We start from the raw sequence: 23,443 nt of genomic DNA on the forward strand, positions 1-23,443 counted from the left end.
TCCCTCTCAAAATAATGTTTCCTCTTCTGACTATGAGTAATAAATGCCCATTCTCACTTAGAAAACATAGTAATATATAAAGCAGAATATCATTAAAACTCAGCACATATTAAATTCCCCTAAATCCAAAGCCCCTCAAAAGAAGGATTATACCCGCATCAAGTGAGTCATTATTTTCACAATTTCCTCCATTGAAGGGCGCTGGGAAGGATCTTTAGACCAACAACGAGTCATCAGGCTCTCAATGGGCTTAGGTAAATTTTTTATCAGTGGTGGTCGAGTACCTACAGTTGAAAATTAGAGGAAGAGGGGAAGAATGTATTTACCCAAAGAATGATGCAAACTCTTTGTACATATTTCCAAAGTGGTATTTATTTTATAGATCTTGTAGTTTAAGATCTATATTGGAGTAATAAAAGTGCTTTGTAATTTTATCCATTAACAAGTTAGTTCTTTTATTCCTTACCTCATGGACGTTCAATTATTTACTGAAAACTGACAGAAAGCAAGCAAGCAAGCTGTCCTGGTCAATGCTGTCACAGTCTCTACAATGATACTAATGGTAGTAATATTAAAGGCAGTATAGGAAACTGGTAAAAACAGCTAAGATTACTCAGATGATGGTACTGTTTGATAAATCTATGAACGACCTAAATAGTTAGGCAGACATTTGTTTTTATACTTGTGGAATAATGTAAAAAATGGCCATTAGTTACATGATTATAAATAAGGCATAGAAATGAAATAAGAGTGCGCTAAAGTTAAGAAGCTAAGTAATTTTCCTTCATGAAAAGCTATTTTCCCAAGCAAATGTAAAGTAACTTTACTAATGAAGGATGCATTCTAACATCATATGTGGTTAAAAACAATACCAGAACTATAAAAGAAACAGGATGGATGCAAGGACATTGAGTCCATAAGTCAATATGACTGAAGATATGAGCATTCAAGTCAGAAGCATCTGGATTTGAATCCCAGCTCTACCACTTACTAATCTTGTGATATTAAGCAAGTTATTTAACTTCTTTAGGCCTCAGTTTCCTAATCTGTAAAATGAGGCAACAGTACTTACCTTCTAAGGGTAGGTGAGAATATAAACAGGAACAATATGTGAAGCATTATTATGCTTTGCTTTTTCTCCTTGATGAGGCCCTTGCTTCTTCAGGAGAAAAGGGCTACAACTCTCCAGTTATATTAACCATGTCAGAGATTTTATGTATGTATTTTTTTATTTTTTCCAGGATCTAGCCTGAGGTTTCTCCCTAAGAGACAGCCAACCTAGACAGTGGGCTCTGGTTGTGTACTGATGGCCTTTCCCTAATTAGCGCAGCCAGTGAACATCCTCAGCTGCATGTGTAGACCAGGACTACTCTTAATCCTGCTCTGCTGGACTCTGGGGCAGGGACAGGGCAGAGTCTGATAATGGTAAAGGAGTCTCTTAACAAAGAATTGTACATTTTAATGTTACAGATAAATGATATTATTTAGGGAAGGGGACAGGAGCAGTCTTCCAAGTAGAAAACACAGTAAGTACATTTAAGAAAAATTGCGTTTTACGAACCATTATGAACAGCCCACATGATTCGGAAAGCTGGGCCACCAATCTCATCAAAGGGTTTCCGACGCGTTATCACTTCCCAAAGAATAATACCCCAGCTGAAGACGTCACATTTTTCACTGTAATTACTACCTAGAAAAAAAAAGGTGGTATATAACCTAAAGACTATTTTTCCACATGACTTACAGAAACAATGGCTTACATTTTGAAAATGGGTATCATGGATAAAAACAAGGCTGTCACACATAGAACTAAGAAACTACTCTTTCTGAAGTACTTTGTCTTTTCAACAAGTACATTTTTAAATGAATTAAGTATCAACGATACACTAAGAAAATCTACTTCAGAAACTTGGTTATTTTCTATCTTTTCATCATGAGGCATAGGACTTGACTTTTATGTATTTAGACTGATACTTTCTCTGGGGCAGAGTATGAAACATCTGTACGTTCCTTTATGTTGTTCATTATTATTTTATTCTGAGACAGGGTCTCATACTCTCATCCAGGCTGGAGCTCAGTGTAGCCTCAAACTCTTGGGCTCAAGTGATCCTCCTGAGTAGCTGGAGCTACAGGCATGCGCTGGCATAACTGGTTAATTTTCTAAATTTTTTGTAGAGATGGGGTCTTGCATTGCTGCCCAGGCTGGTCTCAAACTCCTGGGCTCAACTGATCCTCCTGCTCTGGCCTCCCAAAGCGCTGGGATCACAGGCATGAGCCATTGTGCCTAGCCTCCTTTCTGTTACATTTTAATCTTAAATTTTCTTCCCATTCTCTGATGGACAGCACTACTCTGCTATCAAAGCAGAAGAACTTTCTAATTTAGTGTTACAATTTCTTCCTCAATATATGGTGAAGGGAAATTCTTAATTTGTAACTTAAATGTAAGTTGTAAGTAATGAAAATTATGGATAACCCAAGTTATACAGCAAAATTTACAAACTAAGTAGGTGGTTGAATCAGCACAGTAAACACCCTTCATAATCTCCCAAAAACAAAAACTCAACCCACTGTAAGAATGAACAATTATTATAGCTATAGCTTTACATGCTAAGCAGTACACTGTAATATAGCACTACAACCATGCTACAATCTAATTTGGGCTACAGGTTGACTGACATCTTTCAGAAATGAAGAAACACAGCCTAACAGTCTGCATTTTGTTGCTCTAGACAATTAAGGGTTGTCTAGAGCAATAAAATTAATCTTTTGTATAAACAAATCTTTTTGCTCTCCACATAGAGTAACATTAGGTCATTTTAACTCACATAAAAGTATATTAAATAAGTAAATAATTTTAAAACAATGTCAAATGTATACATTCTGTATATGAAACAGGAGGCATTATTTAATCTTGTGTAATATAACACCTGATTGTTCATTCATTATTAAATTGAATTTTAGGGCAAAAGAGCTCCACTCAGGTGACTAGTTGCGTTGCAATTTCTCTTTCTCTGGGGTGGCTAAAAACAAACAGAAAACCCAAAAACTTTAAAGTCATCAAAAATAAAAGAAATAAGCTATAACCAGAGTCTGATTAACTGAATGTATCTGAATTTTATGGGCATTCACACTTCCTAACATACAAATCACACATCTTCAGTTCCACTTCTCTCATTTAAAAGATAATTTGATGTTTTTATACACAAACCTAGTATATAATTTACAGACAACTCTTTTAGAACTTCAGTGACATATGGAGGTATAAAAGAAGGTAAACATATAAGCTTGACCTTTATTGGTGGTCAAGCAATTTATTTGTAATTCTTAGTATCTTATTTCTGTCCAATTACTTGCATTCTTTTTTTTTTTTTTTGAGACAGAGTCTCGCTCTGTCACCCAGGCTGAAGTGCAGTGGCGCGATCTCGGCTCACTGCAAGCTCTGCCTCCTGGGTTCAAGTGATTCTCCTGCCTCAGCCTCCCGAGTAGCTGGGACTACAGGCGCTGGCCACTACGCCTGGCTAATTTTTTGTATTTTTAGTAGAGATGGGGTTTCACCGTGTTAGTCAGGATGGTCTTGATCTCCTGACCTCGTGATCCGCCCGCCTCGGCCTCCCAAAGTGCTGGGATTACAGGCCTGAGCCACCACGCCCGGCCACTTGCATTCTTTCTAAGGCATCCTCATTTAAACTGTAGGGCTCTCAATTTTTAATTGCTAGGAAACCAATACAAAAACACAGTTAATTCTCATTATTCCTGGTATTTATGTTCTATAAAGTTTCTGAGAACACTGAATTAGTGAAGACCGAATCATCGCTCCTAGGGAAAATACAGGGGTAGGTTCCTGTGCACCTCTGGTCACCACGTTTTTGTCAACTGATCAATATATAACCTTGTTTCATGTGTGTTTCTGCTTAAAGACACCTGATTCTTATATACTGTTGATTCATTACCATTGAACTCATAGCCAACATTTCTGTAACTCATGCCTGAATGAAGATAATCTAACACATGTATATTGTCTGTTAAGACACATCACAGCCTTCTTGTACTTAGGCAGTACTATGCTTGAGGGCCATTTTAAGTACCAAAATTACCAACAAAAATCACAAAAATGAAAAAGGGCTCTAAACGGTACAAAAAAGACACCTGCTTACAGCATGAGAGCTGAAACAAGACGGAAGAGCATTGTCTTGTTCAGCTTAGCTGGGAACATGTGTTAGATGACTCAAAATGTGCACTGCTCAGTGCATGAACACTGTCTGCGAATACATGAAAGCACTGTCTGCAAATAACCATGAAAGCACCATGAGTATTAATTTTGGTGTTACAAATAAAGTTTAGCAAATAGGCAATTTTGCAATTAAGAAATTGGTGAATAATGACGATCAACTGTACATATGCTTGAACCTGCATAGAAGATTTAAATCTTACTATAAAATTTAGGATATAACACTACATTTAATATCCCCTTAGATTTCATTGTATACTTTATGTATTATGCAGAAGTAAAACCATGGAAATGGGGAAATCTATAAAAACATATTGAATTCACAAGGAGTGAGGGAGATTATCAAACATACCATACTTTTGCCATTTTACCTTCAAAAACTTCAGGTGCCATCCAAGCAGCACTCCCCTTGTTATTGGTCATGTGTGTCTGAATGTCACAGGCTGTACCAAAATCACAAATTTTCAGAACTGTCCCCCCTGCAACCAGCAGTAAGCTGTTTAAAAAAAACAAAAAACTTCAAAAGTTACAGGGCCAACATTTTATTCTCAATAAAAGAAGAGACATTTGTGGAAATGGAAAAGGTTAAGCAAAATGAATGTTCTGTGAACTTCTGTGAAATGACTAATTTACGTAGTTACTATAAAAGCCTAATAGTTCAGAGAAATATAAGCAAAAATTAATTGACCATAACCTAGCTCTCTTTGGAAGGCTGCTAGACTCACATTCTGATGTCTTCATCTCTAGCTCCATAATCTTTCCTGACTATACTTCTCTCCGGCCAAAATAAAATGTGGGTTTAAAAAACTTCTAGTAGGTCAACATTACGGTATCCTAAAATAAGAGTTTAATCATAAATATGTACTACTTAAAAAATAGTAACACTATATAATTTAATTAAAGAAAATAAGCCAATATAGAAGGAAAAAAATGGTTTGTAATTTAATATCTTTATTTTGAAGATACTTATAAAAATGCTCAATCCCAAAACCATTTTTGTGCTTAGACTATGTATGTGTGGGAGGAATAAAAATCTATTATAGCTAAAATGACCTAATGAGAGACTTCCGGAAAATTTTCTGAACTTAGGATTCTGACTTTCCTAAGTGTACTGTTACCCAACTACAATCACCAAGTAGCATACTCTTACTTACAATGTTTTGCTTTTCATGACAAACAGAAATAGAAATGGGTAATATAATTTGCACAATCACATTGTAGTAATATATCCAATAGCAGTATATAGGAATTCATTTTAATTACAAATTTTATAAACTTTTTATATCAGGAGAGATTATTTGGAAATTTCTTCTTTTAGTCCAATGTGACTAAAATAAGCCAGATAAACTACTATTCACAGTTCCATAATACCAAAAAGACTCTCATAATCATTCCAATGAAAAGAATGCTAAATCCAGTATACCTCTACATGTACTTCAACAAAACTTTTTCCCCCATCTCGATGTTCTTGTTCAAACTCTTAACTTTTTACCCAAGAAAATTATAAGAACTCTGTAACTAGTTTCCTTGTTTTACACTGGTATATTCAAGATATCAAGATAATTTCTGATAATTCAAGATAATTTTCCCGAATGAGTTTTATGTTAGTACTCCTTTACTCGACTTCAAAAGTTCACCAGCCTTGAACAGGAAATTCAAGGCTCACTGAGATCTGAACTTAAATTATCTTTGTAGGCTTATTTCTCATGTACATGTGAATAAATTTGCAAAAGATAAAATACAAGCACAAGCACAACTTGATTGTGTATAAAACACCTCCCTAGATCATCAGGTACCTTCTTTAGATACCATTTGAGGAACTCTTCCTGACCACAGAAACTGTAGGTTTTCCACTGACAATAAGATATAGCAGGTATTGGCCGGGAGCGGTGGCTCAGGCCTGTAGTCCCAGCACTTTGGGAGGCTGAGGCGGGCGGATCACGAGGTCAGGAGATTGAGAATATCCTGGCTAACACGGTGAAGCCCCGCCTCTACTAAAAATACAAAAAATTAGCCAGGCGTGGTGGCACCTGTAGTCCCAGCTACTCTGGAGGCTGAGGCAGGAAAATTGCTTGAACCTGGGAGGTGGAGGTGGCAGTGAGTTGAGATGGTCCCACTACACTTCAACCCGGGCGACAGAGTAAGACTCCATCTCAAAAAAAGAAAGAAAGAAAAAAAGATATAGCAGGTATTCATGTACGTCCAATCGTATATAAAAGCATAGCCATTCCAAAGAACTTTCTTTTACCCAGTACTTTCTGCATTAGAATCAATTCTGATTCTAAAGTTCAACTTGTATACCAGGGGCTCCAAAGATGATCTGCAAAATGAATCCAATCATGGAGAGGCCTGGAATACATGACCTAGACCAGACCTTCTGTAAATATATTAATGGTATTTACTAGCAAAAGGAGAGTCTCTATCTACAAATGATTTTAGAAGGATACATCTGGTCTAACTAGGTTGACTAAATAAACCTAAAATTTATGTGGCACGGTTGGGTGAAGATTAGGGATAGTCGTTTAAGCTGTGTAATTAGTGCAATGTAAAAGATGTTAAAAAATGGAAATGATTTCCTTTTGTAAGATACTTCTCCATATATTGTTCAATAACTAATAATTTATTCCAAAGCCAAAACATATTGTAATGAGGAGAAAAGGGATACTTTTGGGTGTTGCATCAGATGCGTTCAGGCTCTTTTAGGAAAAGAATGCTTTGGCTGTACCTGATGCTTGCCTATATCCTTTGGATAATTTGTCAATTTGCTGCTGGTTAAGAGCTGTGATTCTCATGAGTTTGCTTTAATAATTCAACTCTGTTAATATAGTGGGAATATTCACAACCAGGAAAAAAAAGATGGAGTGATTTCTTCATTAAGAAATCACTTAATGTTAAGGCAGGTAACCAAGATAGTAGCCTCAGGAAAAATAAAAGCTTAAACATTATTTTATCAGTGACCTGGAGAAACAGAAATCAGTTTAAGTTTGGGAGCAGAGATAAGATACACTAGCAAGAACAGTGATTCTAAGAGTTGGAACCTATGTAGAGTATATCAGATTAGACCTGAGAGTGACAAGTTACACCCAGAAGGGATGTTTTAATGCTTTAACCCAGTATCAAGAGAATGAAATAACTGAAGACTATATTGATTTCCTAAGGGAAATCTCTACTGTAAAGACTAATGTGCTGGGGTGGGAGCTTGGGGAAGGGTAAAGAAGATATGTGGAGACTATTTTTACTCTGTCACAGGGGCATAAAAGAAAAAAAAGAGAGAAAAGGAAACAATACGTTTTATGTGTATATTTTCTTTAACTGAATATCTATACAAACAAAAACCCCGAAGTTTTAGTCTTTTAAAATACTTATCTAAGGAATTTGTAAGTTTTTTAAAGTCCCAAGTATTCACATTATGAAGAATCCAGAATATTTTCAATTTCTACCCAGATACCAAGAAATGCTCTTTTACTTCCCTCTGAAAGAGCAAGTAATAACAACTCTGCAAATTTTTGTAGAATGTTTATGTGCTAGGTGTTAGGGACACAGCAAGAAAAACGTCAGACCTGTCTCTGCCCTCAAGGAATTGTCTAACAGCAATATTATATACTGCAGGCACAAAATGAGATTTTTATAGGCTAACAGAGTCTAGAAGTATGCTAATCTAAGGTAGAAGTTACCAAAAATAAAAATCCCACTAAAGACAACATCTAAAATACAAGCTTAGATAAATGACTCAATGATGAAGGTGAGTTAGTAAACATTGAGTAAGCCAAATAGAGAAAAGAGAAACTCCTGTACAATAATCAGCTTGAATTCGAGAGTGAGAGAGAAGGAGGAATGGGCTGAGGTGTGTCACGTTATTAGAACTTACTTTGGTGGTTTCAGGTCCCTGTGAATTAGCGCTTTGGGTTGCATGCTGTGAAGATAAGCCACTCCTTGGGAACACTGTAAACACCAACTCATTGCGTGGGCAGCAGTATAATATGGCAATGGTTCAGCACCATGCAGCACTGCAAAAAAAAGGCACAAACTAAAAAGAACTTTATTGCATATAACAAAAGACACAACGTGAATGCAAGCACTATCAGAATACATGACTGGGTATTTTTCTACATATACATATGCTCTATCAGTTCTGCTTTTAATTGTTTTCTTTCTTTTTTCTTTTTGTTTTTTGAGACGGAGTCTCACTTTGTCGCCAGGCTGGAGTGTAGTGGTGCGATCTTGGCTCACTGCAACCTCCGCCTCCTGGGTTCAAATGATTCTCCTGGCTCAGCCTCCCAAGTAGCTGGGACTACAGGTGTGTGCCACCACGCCCAGCTAATTTTTGTATTTTTAGTAGAGACAGGGTATCACCATGTTGGCCAGGATGGTCTTGATCTCTTGACCTCATGATCCGCCTGCCTTGGCCTCCCAAAGTGCTGGGATTACAGGCGTGAGCCACCATGCCTGGCCTTTTAATTTTTTTTTCTAAATAAAAAGGATGAAAATATCTAATAATTTTGAGTGGATAACTGCCATAATAGTAACATTTAATAGTACATCTATTAAATGTTATTTCTACATTCAAGTAAAATCAAATATACATTACCACACTTTTTCAAACACATAAAGACTTTCATAAAGTAATATAAATTATGAGCAGTCTTACGGCACATTACTACAAGAGAGAGGCAGAGCATAGTACAGAAAGAAACAAAACAATGTATATCAAGATGTTTGCACCTGTATTTTCTGTAATGGCTAAAAACCAGAAGTAGTTCAATCAAATAAAACAATAGGGTATTAGATATCCACCAACAGTGAAGAACACATGGGCAGTAAATATAAGTAAAAGTTTACATAAAATAATATTAATTATAAAATAAGATGTAACAATTTGTTTTATATAACTAGTGCTACAAGAGACAATACATGTCTGCATATGGTTGGTATTTTTAGGGTAAAAGAGTTCTGTTCTACAAAGGTAACTACACAAGGTTTTTTTCATTGCTACAAATAAAAGGTTGTGTGAAATGAGTTTTCACAATTTTTTTTTTAAAAAAGAAAAAATAAAGCAGAGTGAAATGGAAATATGGTTAAAGAGTTCTAAAATGAGGAGGCTCAACGTTATGAGGGCAAAAAGAAAAAAATCTGAAGATATTTTAAAATCTATTTAAAAAGTAAATTTTTACTTAAATGCTTTTAATGAAATGCAAAGTACCATCTACTTAAAAAATTGACAGACCTCTAAATTTCACAAACTAATGTTATAGAATCTTATCTTTCCATTTTTATTCTTTAGTAGATTTTTAAAAATCATGTCCTTTTGAGACTCTGATGGCAAATTGTGAAGAATGTTAAACAACTTATGGTTTATATTAGAAGTTTTCAAATTATTTTAATCTGCTAGATAAAGACAGGTCTAGTGACACTCACCATTATATAAAGAGCCCCCTTCAGCATATTCCATCACAAGACACACCTAAAGGAAACATATACAAGAAGTATTAACCAAGAAGCTCCAGCATCTTAGGGCCTTTAATTCACTCCCCTGATTTTACAGATATATTAAAAATCATTCTTGGGCCCCTACTATGTGAACAGTACTAGGGAAAGAAAAGACATCTATGACCTAAGACTGTCTTCTAGGAGTCCGCTAAGAGTGAAGATATATGTAAAATACAATCACAAGATATTTTGGGGACTTTCTCCAGTGTCAGTAAGTAGGTGCTACCACAGGATATCAAAAGCCTCATAAGAAGATGAGGCTATTGGACAAGATCACCTAAAATAGCTCTTCCAACACCCTGTTTTGCTAAAAGACTAGAAACAAGTCAAATGAACAAACTATAACTGTTCTTTCAGAAATACATCTAAGATAGTAGATCAAAATAGCTACACAGGAGGTTCCAAGATGGCCAAATAGGAACAGCTCCAGTCTACAGCTCCCAGTGTGAGTGACACAGAAGACAGGTGATTTCTGCATTTCCAACTGAGGTACCAGGTTCATTTCACTGGGGCTTGTCAGACAGTGGGTGCAGCCCATGGAGTGTGAGCTGAAGCAGAGCGGGGCATTGCCTCACCTGGGAAGCGCAAGGGGTCGGGGAATTCCCTTTCCTAGCAAAGGGAAGCTGTGACAGATGGTACCTGGAAAATCGGGACACTCCCACCCTAATACTGCACTTTTCCAATGGTCTTAGCAAATGGCACACCAGGAGATTATATCCCATGCCTGGCTTGGAGGGTCCCACGCCCATGGAGCCTCACTCACTGCTAGCACAGCAGTCTGAGATCGAACTGCAAGGCAGCAGCGAGGCTGGGGTAGGGGCGCCCACCATTGCCGTGGCTTGAATAGGTAAACAAAGCAGCCAGGAAGCTTGAACTGGGGGGAGCCCACCACAGCTCAAGGAGGCCTGCCTGCCTCTGTACACTCCACCTCTGGGGGCAGGGCATAGCTGAAGAAAAGGCAGCAGAAACTTCTGAAGACTTAAACGTCCCTGTCTTGACAGCTTTGAAGAGAGTAGTCATTCTCCTAGTATGGAATTTGAGATCTGAGAACAGACAGACTGCCTCAAGTGGGTCCCTGACCTCTGAGTAGCCAAACTGGGAGACATCTCCAGTAAGGGCCGACTGACACCTCATACAGCCAGGTACCCCTCTGAGACAAAGCTTCCAGAGGAAGGATCAGGCAGCAACATTTGCCATTCTGCAATATTTGCTGTTCTGCAGCCTCTGCTGGTGATACCCAGACAAACAGGGTCTGGAGTGGACCTCCAGCAAACTCCAACAGATCTGCAGCTGAGGGTCCTGACTGTTAGAAGGAAAACTAACAAACAGAAAGGACATCCACATCAAAACCTCATCTGTATATCACCATCATCAAAGACCAAAGGTAGATAAAACCACAAAGATGGGGAGAAACCAGGGCAGAAAAACTGAAAAATCTAAAAATCAGAGCGCCTCTTCTCTTCCAAAGGAACGCAGCTCCTCGCCAGCAATGGAACAAAGCTACATGGAGAATGCCTTTGACGAGTTGAGAGAAGAAGGCTTCAGATGATCGGTAATAAAAAACTTCGAGCTAAAGAAGGATGTTTGAACCCATCGCAAAGAAGCTAAAAACCTTGAAAAAAGATTAGACAAATGGGTAACTAGAATAAACAGCATAGAGAAGACCTTAAATGACCTAATGGAGCCAAAAACCATGGCATGAGAACTACATGATGCAGGCACAAGCTTCAGTAGCCAAATCGATCAAGTAGAAGAAAGGGTATCAGTGATTGAAAATCAAATGAATGAAATGAAGTGAGAAGTTTAGAGAAAAATGAATAAAAAGAAATGAACAAAGCCTCCAAGAAATATGGGACTATGTGAAAAGACCAAATCTACGTCTGATTGGTGTACCTGAAAGTGACGGCCAGAATGGAACCAAGTTGGAAAACACTCTTCAGGATATTATGCAGGAGAACTTCCCCAACCTAGCAAGGCAGGCCAACATTCATATTCAGGAAATAGAGAGAACGCTACAAAGACAATCCTGGAGAAGAACAACTCCAAGACACATAATTGTCAGATTCACCAAAGTTGAAATGAAGGAAAAAATGTTAAGGGCAGCCAGAAAGAAAGGTCGGGTTACCCACAAAGGGAAATCTATCAGACTAACAGCGGATCCCTCGGCAGAAACTCTACAAGCCAGAAGAGAGTGGGGGCCAATGTTCAACATTCTTAAAGAAAAGAATTTTCAACCCAGAATTTCATATCCAGCCAAACTAAGTTTCATAAGTGAAGGAGAAATAAAATCCTTTACAGACAAACAAATGCTGAAAGATTCTGTCACCACCAGCCTGCCTTACAAGAGCTCCTGAAGGAAGCACTAAACATGGAAAGGAACAACCGGTACCAGCCACGCAAAAATATGTCAAATTGTAAAGACCATTGCAGCTAGGAAGAAACTGCATCAACTAACGAGCAAAATAACCAGCTAACATAATAATGACAGGATCAAATTCACACATAACAATATTAACCTTAAATGTAAATGGGCTAAATGCTCCAATTAAAAGACACAGACTGGCAAATTGGATAAAGAGTCAAGACCCATCAGTGTGCTGTATTCAGGAGACCCATCTCACATGCAGAGACACACATAAGCTCAAAATAAAGGGATGGAGGAAGATCTACCAAGCAAATGGAAAACAAAAAAAAGCAGGGGTTTCAATCCTAGTCTCTGATAAAACAGACTTTAAACCAACAAAGATCAAAAGAGACAAAGAAGGCCATTACACAATGGTAAAGGGATCAATTCAACAAGAAGAGCTAACAATCCTGAATATATATGCACCCAATACAGGAGAACCCAGATTCACAAAGCAAGTCCTTAGAGACCTACAAAGAGACTCAGACTCCCATACAATAATAATGGCTGACTTTAACATCCCACTTTCAACATCAATATCAACAAGACAGAAAGTTAACAAGACAGAAAGTTAACAAGGATATCCAGGAATTGAACTCAACTCTGCACCAAGTGGACCTAATAGACATCTACAGAACTCCTCATCCCAAATCAACAGAACATACATTCTTCTCAGCACCACACTGCACTTATTCCAAAATTGACCACATAGTTGGAAGTAAAGCACTCCGCGGCAAATATAAAAGAACAGAAATTATAATAAACTGTCTCTCAGATCACAGTGCAATCAAACTAGAACTCAGGATTAAGAAACTCACTCAAAACCACTCAACTACGTGGAAACTGAACAACTTGCTCCTGAATGACTACTGAGTACATAACGAAATGAAGGCAGAAATAAAGATGTTCTTTGAAACCAATGAGAACAAAGACACAACATACCAGAATATCTGGGACACATTTAAAGCAGTGTGTAGAGGGGAATTTATAGCACTAAATGCCCACAAGAGAAAGCTGGAAAGATCTAAAATTGACACCCTAATATCACAATTAAAAGAACTAGAGAAGCATGAGCAAACACATTCAAAAGCTGGCAGAAGGCAAGAAGTAACTAAGATCAGAGCAGAACTGAAGGAGACACAAAAAACCCTTAAAAAAAAAAAACAATGAATCCAGGAGCTGGTTCTTTGAAAAGATCAACAAAATTGATAGATCACTAGCAAGACTAATAAAGAAGAAAAGAGAGAAGAATCAAAGAGATGTAATAAAAAATGATAAAGGGGATATCACCACCAACCCCACAGAAATACAAACTACCATCAGAGAATACTATAAACACCTCTATGCAAATAAACCAGAAAATCTAGAAGAAATGGGTAAATTCCTGGAAACACACACCCTCCCAGGACTAAACCAGGAAGAAGTTGAATCCCTGAATAGACCAATAACAGGTTCTGAAATTGAGGCAATAATTAATGGCCTATCAAACAAAAAAAGTCCAGGACCAAACAGATTCATAGCCAAATTCTACCAGAGGTACAAAGAGGAGCTGGTACCATTCCTTCTGAAACTATTCCAGTCAATAGAAAGAGAGGGAATCCTCCCTAACTAATTTTATGAGGCCAGCATCATCCTGACACCAAAGCCTGGCAGAGACACAACAATAAAAAAGAGAATTTTAGACCAATATCCCTGATGAACATCGATGCAAAAATCCTCAATAAAATACTGGCAAGCTGAATCCAGTAGCACATCAAAAAGCTGACCCACCATGATCAAGTTGGCTTCATCCCTTGCATGAAAGGCTGGTTCAACATATGCAAATCGATAAACATAATCTGTCATATAAACAGAACCAAAGGCAAAAAACCACATGATTATCTCAATAGATGCAGAAAAGGCCTTCAGCAAAATTCAACAGCGCTTCATGCTAAAATCTCTCAATAAACTAAGTATTGATGGGATGTATCTCAAAATTATAAGAGCTATTTATGACAAACCCACAGCCAATATCATACTGAATGGGCAAAAACTGGAAGCATTCCCTTTGAAAACAGGCACAAGACAGGCATGCCCTCTCTCACCATTCCTATTCAACGTAGTGTTGGAAGTTCTGGCCAGGACAATCAGGCAGGAGAAATAAATAAAGGGTATTCAATTAGGAAAAGAGGAAGTCAAATTGTCCCTGTTTGCAGATGATGTGATTGTATATTTAGAAAACCCCATCATTGCAGCCCACAATCTCCTTTTTTTTTTTTTTTTTTTTTTTGAGACGGGGTCTTGCTCTGTCGCCCAGGCTGGAGTGCAGTGGCCGGATCTCAGCTCACTGCAAGCTCCGCCTCCTAGGTTTATACCATTCTCCTGCCTCAGCCTCCCGAGTAGCTGGGACTACAGGCGCCCGCCACCGTGCCCAGCTAATTTTTTTTGTATTTTTTTGGTAGAGATGGGGTTTCACCATGTTAGCCAGGATGGTCTCGATCTCCTGACCTCGTGATCCGCCCGTCTCGGCCTCCCAAAGTGCTGGGATTACAGGCTTGAGCCACCACGCCCGGCACAGCCCACAATCTCCTTAAGCTGATAAGCAACTTCAGCAAAGTCTCAGGATACAAAATCAATATACAAAAATCACAAGCATTCTTATACACCAATAACAGACAAACAGAGAGCCAAATCATGAGTGAACTCCCATTCACAATTGCTTCAAAGAGAATAAAATACCTAGGAATCAAACTTACAAGGGATGTGAAGGACCTCCTCAAGGAAAACTACAAACCACTGCTCAATGAAGTAAAAGAGGACACAAACAAATGGAAGAACATTCCATGCTCATGGATAGGAAGAATCAATACTGTGAAAATGTCCATACTTCCCAAGGTAATTTATAGATTCAATGCCATCCCCGTCAAGCTACCAATGACTTTCTTCACAAAACTGGAAAAAACTACTTTAAAGTTCATATGGAACCAAAAAAGAGCACGCATTGCCAAGACAATCCTAAGCCAAAAGAACAAAGCTGGAAGCATCACGCTACCTGACTTCAAACTATACTACAAGGCTAAAGTAACCAAAACAGCATGGTGCTGGTACCAAAACAGAGATACAGACCAATGGAACAGAACAGAGGCCTCAGAAATAATACCACACATCTACAACCATCTGATCTTTGACAAACCTGACAAAAACAAGACATGGGGAAAGGATTCCCTATTTAATAAATGGTGCTGGGAAAACTGGCCAGCCATGTGTAGAAAGCTGAAACTGGATCCCTTCCTTATACCTTATACAAAAATTAATTCAAGATGGATTAAAGACTTAAATGTTAGACCTAAGACCATAAAAACCCTAGAAGAAAACCTAGGCAATACTATTCAGGACATAGCCTGGGCAAGGACTTCATGACTAAAACACCAAAAGCAATGGCAACAAAAGCCAAAATTGACAAATGGGATCTAATTAAACTAAAGAGCTTCTGCATAGCAAAAGAAACTACCAACATAGTGAACAGGCAACCCACAGAATGGGAGAAAATTTTTACAATCTACCCATCTGACAAAGGGCTAATATCCAGAATCTACAAAGAACTTAAACAAATTTACAAGAAAAAAATCAAACCACCCCATCAAAAAGAGGGTGAAGGGTATGAACAGACACTTCTCAAAAGAATACATTTATGCAGCCAACAGACACATGAAAAAATGCTCTTCATCACTGGCCATCAGAGAAATGCAAATCAAAACCACAATGAGATACCATCTCACACCAGTTAGAATGGCGATCATTAAAAGTCAGGAAACAACAGGTGCTGGAGAGGATGTAGAGAAATAGGAACACTTTTACACTGTTGGTGGGACTGTAAACTAGTTCAACCATTGTGGAAGACAGTGTGGTGATTCCTCAAGGATCTAGAACTAGAAACACCATTTGACCCAGCCATCCCATTACTGGGTATATACCCAAATGATTATAAAAAAAAATCATGCTGCTATAAAGACACATGCACATGTATGTTTATTACGGCACTATTCACAATAGCAAAGACTTGGAACCAACCCAAATGTACATCAATGATAGACTGGATTAAGAAAAAGTGGCACACATACATCATGGAATACTATGCAGCCATAAAAAAGGATGAGTTCGGCTGGGCGTGGTGGCTCACGCCTGTGATCCCAGCACTTTGGGAGGCAGAGACAGGCTGATCTCGAGTTCAGGAGATTGAGACCATCTTGGCTAACATGGTGAAACCCCATCTCTACTAAAAAAAATACAAAAAGAATTAGCCAGGCGTGGTGGTGGGCACCTGTAGTCCCAGCTGCTTGGGAGGTTGAGGCAGGAGAATGGTGTGAACCCGGGAGGCGGAGCTTGCAGTAAGCCAAGATTGCGCCACTGTACTCTAGCCTGGGCGACAGAGCAAGACTCCATCTTAAAAAAAGAAAAAAAAAAAGGATGACTTCATGTCCTTTGTAGGGACATGGATGAAGCTGGAAACCATCATTCTGAGCAAACTATCGCAAGGACAGAAAATCAAACACTGCATGTTCTCACTCATAGGTGGGAATTGAACAATGAAAACACTTGGATACAGGTTGGGGAACATCACACACTGGAGCCTGTTGTGGGGTCAGGGGAAGGGGAGGGACACTATTAGGTGATATACCTAATGTAAATGACGAGTTAATGGGTTCAGCACACCAACATGGCACATGTATACATATGTAACAATCTTGCATGTTGTGCACATGTACCCTAGAACTTAAAGTATAATAATAAAAAAAGATATCAAAAACAAATAAGTAACTCAATAAATACATGAAGAGAAAGAAAGAAAAAAAAGAATAATGTGGGAGCAATGCTGTAGTGCTCTATTTTCACTGTTTAGAGTGTGTTGATGACATATTGTGTGTGTATAATAGTCACATGTACTCATAATAGTCCTTGAACTATTGGGATCACTGCTGATATTTTAAAGTATTGGAGGTACCTTTTTATCTTGAAAAAATATAATATTTTTGAAAACCTTAAAAAAAAAGCCAAAAAGAAAAACAAAAGAGCTACATAAACTACACACATCTGCCATGTCATTTCTCATAGGTGACGATGAAAAAGTAACAAACTTACTGGATTCAAGCAGGCTCCATAAAGCTTTACAATATTAGGATGGTTCACACGGGATAACTGCCGAAGCTGTTAAGAAATTAAGGTTTCTTTTATAAAGTGATAACTTTTGAAGTACTGATTTCACAGTATCATAAAAATCTTACTGTTGTACAAAACATTTGTTTAAATCATTCAACAATCACTATTTACTATGTAACAGGCATTGTAATCATAGCCTGAAAATACCAAGTGCCTGCCCAGAACGGCACAAAATCCCTGTTTTCCAGTTCATACAGTTTAGCTGGATAGACATGTAAACAAATAATTAAATCAATGTGCAAAGTGCTATAACAGGAGTTATGAACAAGGCATGATGAGTATATAGAATAAAGAAGAGATGAACTCTGCCAAGAAATGTTAGGATATGATCCCAGAGATGGTAGTGAGCTGCATTATCCAAAGCAGAAGTCATGTTATCATTGTTATCATCATCTTCATAGCTATGGTTGAACAGTCTAGCTACTCTGCCTGGGGCCCTAATGTGCAATTTAGAGATATCGTATAATTATCACAACTCTGCAAGGTAGGTATTATCATTTCCATTTTAAAGATGAGATTTTAACCTTAAGTCTCAGAGAGAGTTAAATGACCTGTTCTATAGTTAAGTGGGATTTGAACTTTAGTCTATCTGACTTAAAATGTGCACTCCCTCTGTATACTTGCCTTCATTCCATTTCCCATTTCTTGAATTCATTCTCTCCTCTCCATTCCCACTGCCATTGCCTTAGTAATCCCAACATGAACTGCTGCAGTGATTATCATAGCCTACTAGCTGGTTTCCCTCTTTCAGTTTTAATCATCCCTGATCCAATGATCCATACTGAGGTCAATGAGGGGTTTGGCTATACTCACTTCTCTTATTCTAGATCTCAAACTTCTTTCTTTGGAGACAGATTTTGCTCTGTCACCCAGGCTGCAGTGCAGTGGTACAATCTTGGGTCACTGCAATCTCTGCCTCCTGGACTCAGGCAATCCTCCTACCTCAGCCTTTGGAGTAGCTGGGACTATAGATGCACAGCCACCATGCCTGGCTAATTTTTGTATTTTTCTGTAGAGATGGGGTTTTGCCATGTTGCCCAGGCTGATCTCAAACTCCTGGGCTCAAGCAACCCATCTGCCATTCCCAAAGTTCTGGGATTACAGGTGTGAGCCATCATGCCTGTCTTCAAACTTCTTTCTATTAATGCATCCCGCCCCACAGCAAACTGCTTCTTGCTTTCATTCTTTTCTCCCTTCTCCTCTCTTTTCTGCGCTTTTTCCACTCTTCTTCCTCTTCTCTATTACATACATTATGCTGCTGGCTCATATTCAGTCCACTAATGTCTCTAAACCTTCATACTGTATGCTAATAAAAAGCTCTATCTATATAGAGCCAACATGTGTGGATTTTTGGTCCTAATAGAAGAATTAGTATCACTATTTATTGTATTTATTTACTATATGAAAATATATTTACTATATTTCATCTTGCTAAGGTTCAGCACTGAGATTCAGATAGCGGATTATACAAGCATTTCTTCCTCCTCTTTCCCTAATTCCCACTAAGATTTAAAAAATTTTAAGGCATAACCTCAGAAGGATGAAGATAATGTAAAGTGCACAAACAGCATACATTTTTGGAAGCTGGAAAGCAAATGACTAGCAATAACTGATACAGCCACCTAGAAGAGCTGCATCATAAACTGGCAATGAGAAAAATGGAGAAGCAACCAGATTTATCTCACAAAGCTTCCAAAAGGTTGGGGAGTGGCGGCAGAGCTAGTTACCTATGCAAATAAGCTAATCAAAGGACAGGGCAGGGGACAGCTTAAAAGACTCAAAGATTCCTTCCTTGACTTCAAATAGCTCAATGACTATCTCTTCTCATCCCAGCAAAAGACTAGAGGTTGATTCTTTAGAGAAGGGGTAATAAATAGCATCTGGACTGGGGACACCAAACATAAATGAAGGAATGAGCTCAAAGTAGTTGTCTCTGGGAAGCAGAAAATTAGATTGGAGGAGGTATAGGAGACTGAAGTCTTTTTCATTAGAATTTTGGAGAACCATTTTATATTACATGCACATCTAATCTGGATTTAAAATTTTTCTTCACGCTATTATGATCTTTTTGACTTGTGATTCCTAATGTTTAACACATATGTTATTTCACTCAGCTTTGTGAAACTGCTAATGTAACAGGAAATGATAAATAGCTTTATCTAAACTGTAATAAAAATATTGCATAAGACAAAGCTGAGGCCAGACTCCTAGAACATACTACTAGAAATCATCTTTTTTAATGCTGACAACAAATCACTTATCAGCATTTCTCAACTCATTCAGCCACTTATAAATCACTTTCTCATATCACAATTAAGTCTTCATTTTTCCATGTTATACATTAAAAAATATGAAGCATATTTTGAAATTATGATTAAATGAAAAAACAGATATAAATTCAGAAGGCTTATAAGGTAGAGGCCACTTATCCATTGGCCAATGAGGTTTAATAGTGATAAAAACATTGATTTAACTAAATAATGTGATCCAAAATACAAAATAACAAAGTTAGTAAAGGATAAATTTGATACTATGCTAATCTCATGATTATTGGATTTTCCTTCGTCATTCAATCTAATCTATTTCTAAGAGAATAGTTGCAAATTTTCATGCTAAATGAGAAAAATCAAATTTGAAATAATTTTTCTTTAAAATAATCTAATTTGAGTTTCTAAAAACATTCCATTTAAAATAAGTGTATAAAATTTCTTAATGTTAGATAATGGGAAAGTATACCATTTCTTTTCTATTTTAAAATTAAAATACTATGCCTTGAAATAGATCTGAATTCCATGGATGAAACTGTTTTAATTCAGGGGTGAATTCACTTATGTAGTTAAGTCTCTTTTCCCCTAATTTTTAATCAGAATTAAGTGTATGAATGAGAAAATGTTCCTACAGCACTAACCTTTGATTAAACCAAATTGCTGATGTTCATGTATACAAAGAAATGACATCTAAGAAACCAATCTTTTTCATAATATTAAATTCACAGAGTATCTTAAGTGCAGAACTACACAAAAGAAATGACATCTCAACTTACCTCTACAATAAAGGCTTTCCTCTCAGATTCACTTTCTATTTGTTTAATAGCAACATCTTTTGCTCTCCACTTAGCTTTGCAAACAACTCCAAAGGCTCCTCTTCCAACAACCTGAGTTAAACAAACAAAAAAACAAACAAAAAATACCACAAGAATCGGAATCAAATAGATCCAGCCCAATATAAAAAACTGAAGCCAATCTTTAAGACTTTAAATTAAAAAAAAAAAAAAAGTGGAAATCAACAGTACCTGGATTTGCCACTGAACGAGTATGAATTTTTGTTAAAGTGAGAAGATAATTAAACGCACGCTTGTCTCTATCTTTGAAAGTTTGTTTCTGTACACCCATTCATTCTCAAGAAAAACCAAAAAAGACACACGGAGGAACAAAGTAAAGTGATTTGTTAAACGGAGAAAAAAAAAAAACTAAAACAGGCAAGATGAATGAGAACACAGAAGATGATTTGGAAAAACAAAAAGCAGGAACATATAATAAATATTTTCAGCTATCATATTTAAGAAATTAAAAATAGCCTTTGAATAATTCAGTAGGGATAGGGAATGGAGAAGAAAGGATACAAATATAGATGTTAAAAAGACTGGCCATAAAGGACAGACAAAATATAGTATTATTTATTCCATGGAATTTTATTCCACAAGAGAAACTACTGATATATGTCACATACAATATGAACTCCAAAAACATGCTAAGCAAAAGAAGTCAGACACCAGAGACCACATGTTGTATGGTTCCATTTATACAAAATGTTCAGAAAAGGCAAATCTATAGATAGATACCTGGGTCCGAGGGTGAAAATAAGAATTAACAGTAAATGAGTAGCTGGTATCCTGACAAAGTGATGAAATTATTTAAAAAAAAAACAAACAAACCTAATTTATGGTGGTGGCTGACAACCTGGTAAATTTGCAAAACCCACCAAATTGTACACTTCACATGGGTGAATTTTATGATGTGTAAAATATATCTCATTACAGTTATTTTTCAAAAGTCATAAAAATAAAGATCAGCCATGTGTCATACTATTGTTGAAGCCAACTGATGGGTACTGCATGGGTTCATTGCTCTCTCATGGTGTCCTATTTTTACAAATGTTTGACATTTTCCTTAATATAAAAAAATGAAGAAAACAAAAATAGCTTTTGATACTTGTTAGAGTAAATTCATTAGATTTTATCATTGTGAAAGGACCTTAGTTCAGTACCATCTACTCCAATCTCTCAGTTTCCAATGAACCTAAGCACTTTGTATCAAGGCCTTTTTCTTTAGTGAAAAATCTCCATCTCTAACCATATTTATATGTACTTTCTATATAGCAGGCACTTAAATAATGCTTTACATATCTCATTTACACGGGCCTAGAGGAAGGTACTAATGCTATCCTCATTTTACAGTTGAAGTCCCTAGCTTTAAAGAAGTAAACTAACTTGCCCAAGGCTATATAGCTAGCAAGTGTTAAAGTGCAGTCTGATGCTGGGTAGTGTAACACCGGAATGTTACCAATCCTAATTTGTAACATATATAAAGCCTCATGTCGGGAAGCAGAAGTTAGTATCTTCCCTTGGAGGAACTTTCACTTTAGACTTACATGAACAAATTCCTGGCACAAAACTCTTCTATAACAAAGCTGACTATAGCTAGGTTGATCTAATGAGTTATTATCTAACTGAGGGCACTTTGGAGATTAAAAAGGGGGCATTAATAATAATAATATTAGGATACTAGTTGTAAACTGGGATGTGTATGGCCACTCTAGCCATAGCTTAAATTCCACTTCATGAATCACATAAGGCAGAATGAACATTTACCATATTGTTCAATGTCTAAATCCACTCAAATGGTTAACATTTATTGAATATTTACTATGTACCAGGTACTATTCTATGTGCTTTTCATGCATTAATATATTTAATCCTCTTCCATTTAAAAGGGAGGCAAATGGAGTCACATGGTGGTAACTTGCCCAAGATTGGATGGTCAGAAAATATTCAGAGAAGCCAGGATTTGAAGCCTAGAGCACGTAATAATGAACATACTCTATATTCAGCTTCTGTTCATCAGTGGCTTAAAGGAAATGGAGCTGCCTATAGGCAAAATTGCAAAGTAGGCCAACATCTCTGGTAGCTAATCTTTGTTTTGATGACTTTCCATTTTACTCGTCCTAGCCCTGGGCACTCAGTGTTCTGTGGTTTAGGTTCTTGTTCTCCTTCACAACTCTCATCAAACATTTGTACTTGCCATTCAGTTACTTTATTGTGAATAGAGGGTACTGGCTACCTGGTACCATTAGAATAAATGAAAGAGCACACCCAGGCTCTGAAATCCAATAGACTTGAGTTTGAATGCAGGGCTCTGTCCACCAATTAGCTCTTAATGGTGGACAAGTTTGAGTTTCTGTTTTCTCAACAGTAAAACAGAAGTGCTGACGTTTTCCCTGGTGAATGTCTACAGGATTTGTAAGTTAAAACCAGGTATTTCCTCAAATACTACGAAGAACAGTAAGTGCTTGGAATTGGGTATGAATCAGTGTAAAGAGCTACAGTACTCATTTCTTTTCTTTCTTTTTTTTTTCTTTTGGGTAGAGATGGGATCCCACTATGTTGCCCAGGCTGGTCCCGAATCCCTGGAGTCAAGTAATCCCCCTGCCTCAGCCTCTCAAAATGTTGGGATTACAGGAGTGAGCCATTGCGCCTGACCTGTAGTACTCATTTCTTTCGCAATAAACTAAGATGAATAGCAAGCAGGTCCTAAAAAATTTCAACTTCGTGGCAACATTAGTCTAAGAACACAGGCATGGAGACCAGACTATATCTATTGATATTACTATTAAATACAAAATGATTATCAAGTAATTTATTCTTCAACCATGTATTTATAAATACATCACAGCAACTAGTACTTACTAGGAATCCCCTTCTTTCATTTTCTCTATTTTGAAGAATGTCCATGCAGGGATTCCAAACATTATCTATATTTGTGAATCACACGTTTGTCATAAAAATTCATTTGACTATTTGTAATTCACAAGTGCCACCTAGTGATGAGAGTAGAGCTGATTCTAGGCTT

General features: G+C 37.3%; 2 protein-coding genes across 3 annotated transcripts in view; both read right to left on the reverse strand.

The window, feature by feature from the left end:
- Positions 1–12,757, reverse strand: part of BACH2 (BTB domain and CNC homolog 2) — a 643,272-nt gene extending 630,515 nt beyond the window's left edge. Inside the window, exon 1 of the mRNA XM_050788079.1 lies at positions 12,738–12,757. The gene's annotated coding sequence lies outside the window, so the exon portion shown is untranslated. The remainder of the gene's footprint in view (positions 1–12,737) is intronic.
- MAP3K7 (mitogen-activated protein kinase kinase kinase 7) overlaps positions 1–23,443 on the reverse strand; it is a 72,733-nt gene that overhangs the window by 37,132 nt on the left and 12,158 nt on the right. For both annotated transcript variants that reach the window (XM_050788085.1, XM_050788084.1), the window contains exons 2-8: positions 20,359–20,469; positions 17,238–17,303; positions 9,644–9,689; positions 8,097–8,235; positions 4,600–4,724; positions 1,562–1,690; positions 154–284 (exon numbers count right to left, since the gene is read on the reverse strand). In XM_050788085.1, coding sequence (XP_050644042.1) covers positions 154–284; positions 1,562–1,690; positions 4,600–4,724; positions 8,097–8,235; positions 9,644–9,689; positions 17,238–17,303; positions 20,359–20,469 — 747 coding nt within the window. The remainder of the gene's footprint in view (positions 1–153; positions 285–1,561; positions 1,691–4,599; positions 4,725–8,096; positions 8,236–9,643; positions 9,690–17,237; positions 17,304–20,358; positions 20,470–23,443) is intronic.

The sequence above is a fragment of the Macaca thibetana genome, chromosome 4 (assembly GCF_024542745.1).
Source record: "Macaca thibetana thibetana isolate TM-01 chromosome 4, ASM2454274v1, whole genome shotgun sequence".
NCBI lineage: Eukaryota > Metazoa > Chordata > Mammalia > Primates > Cercopithecidae > Macaca > Macaca thibetana.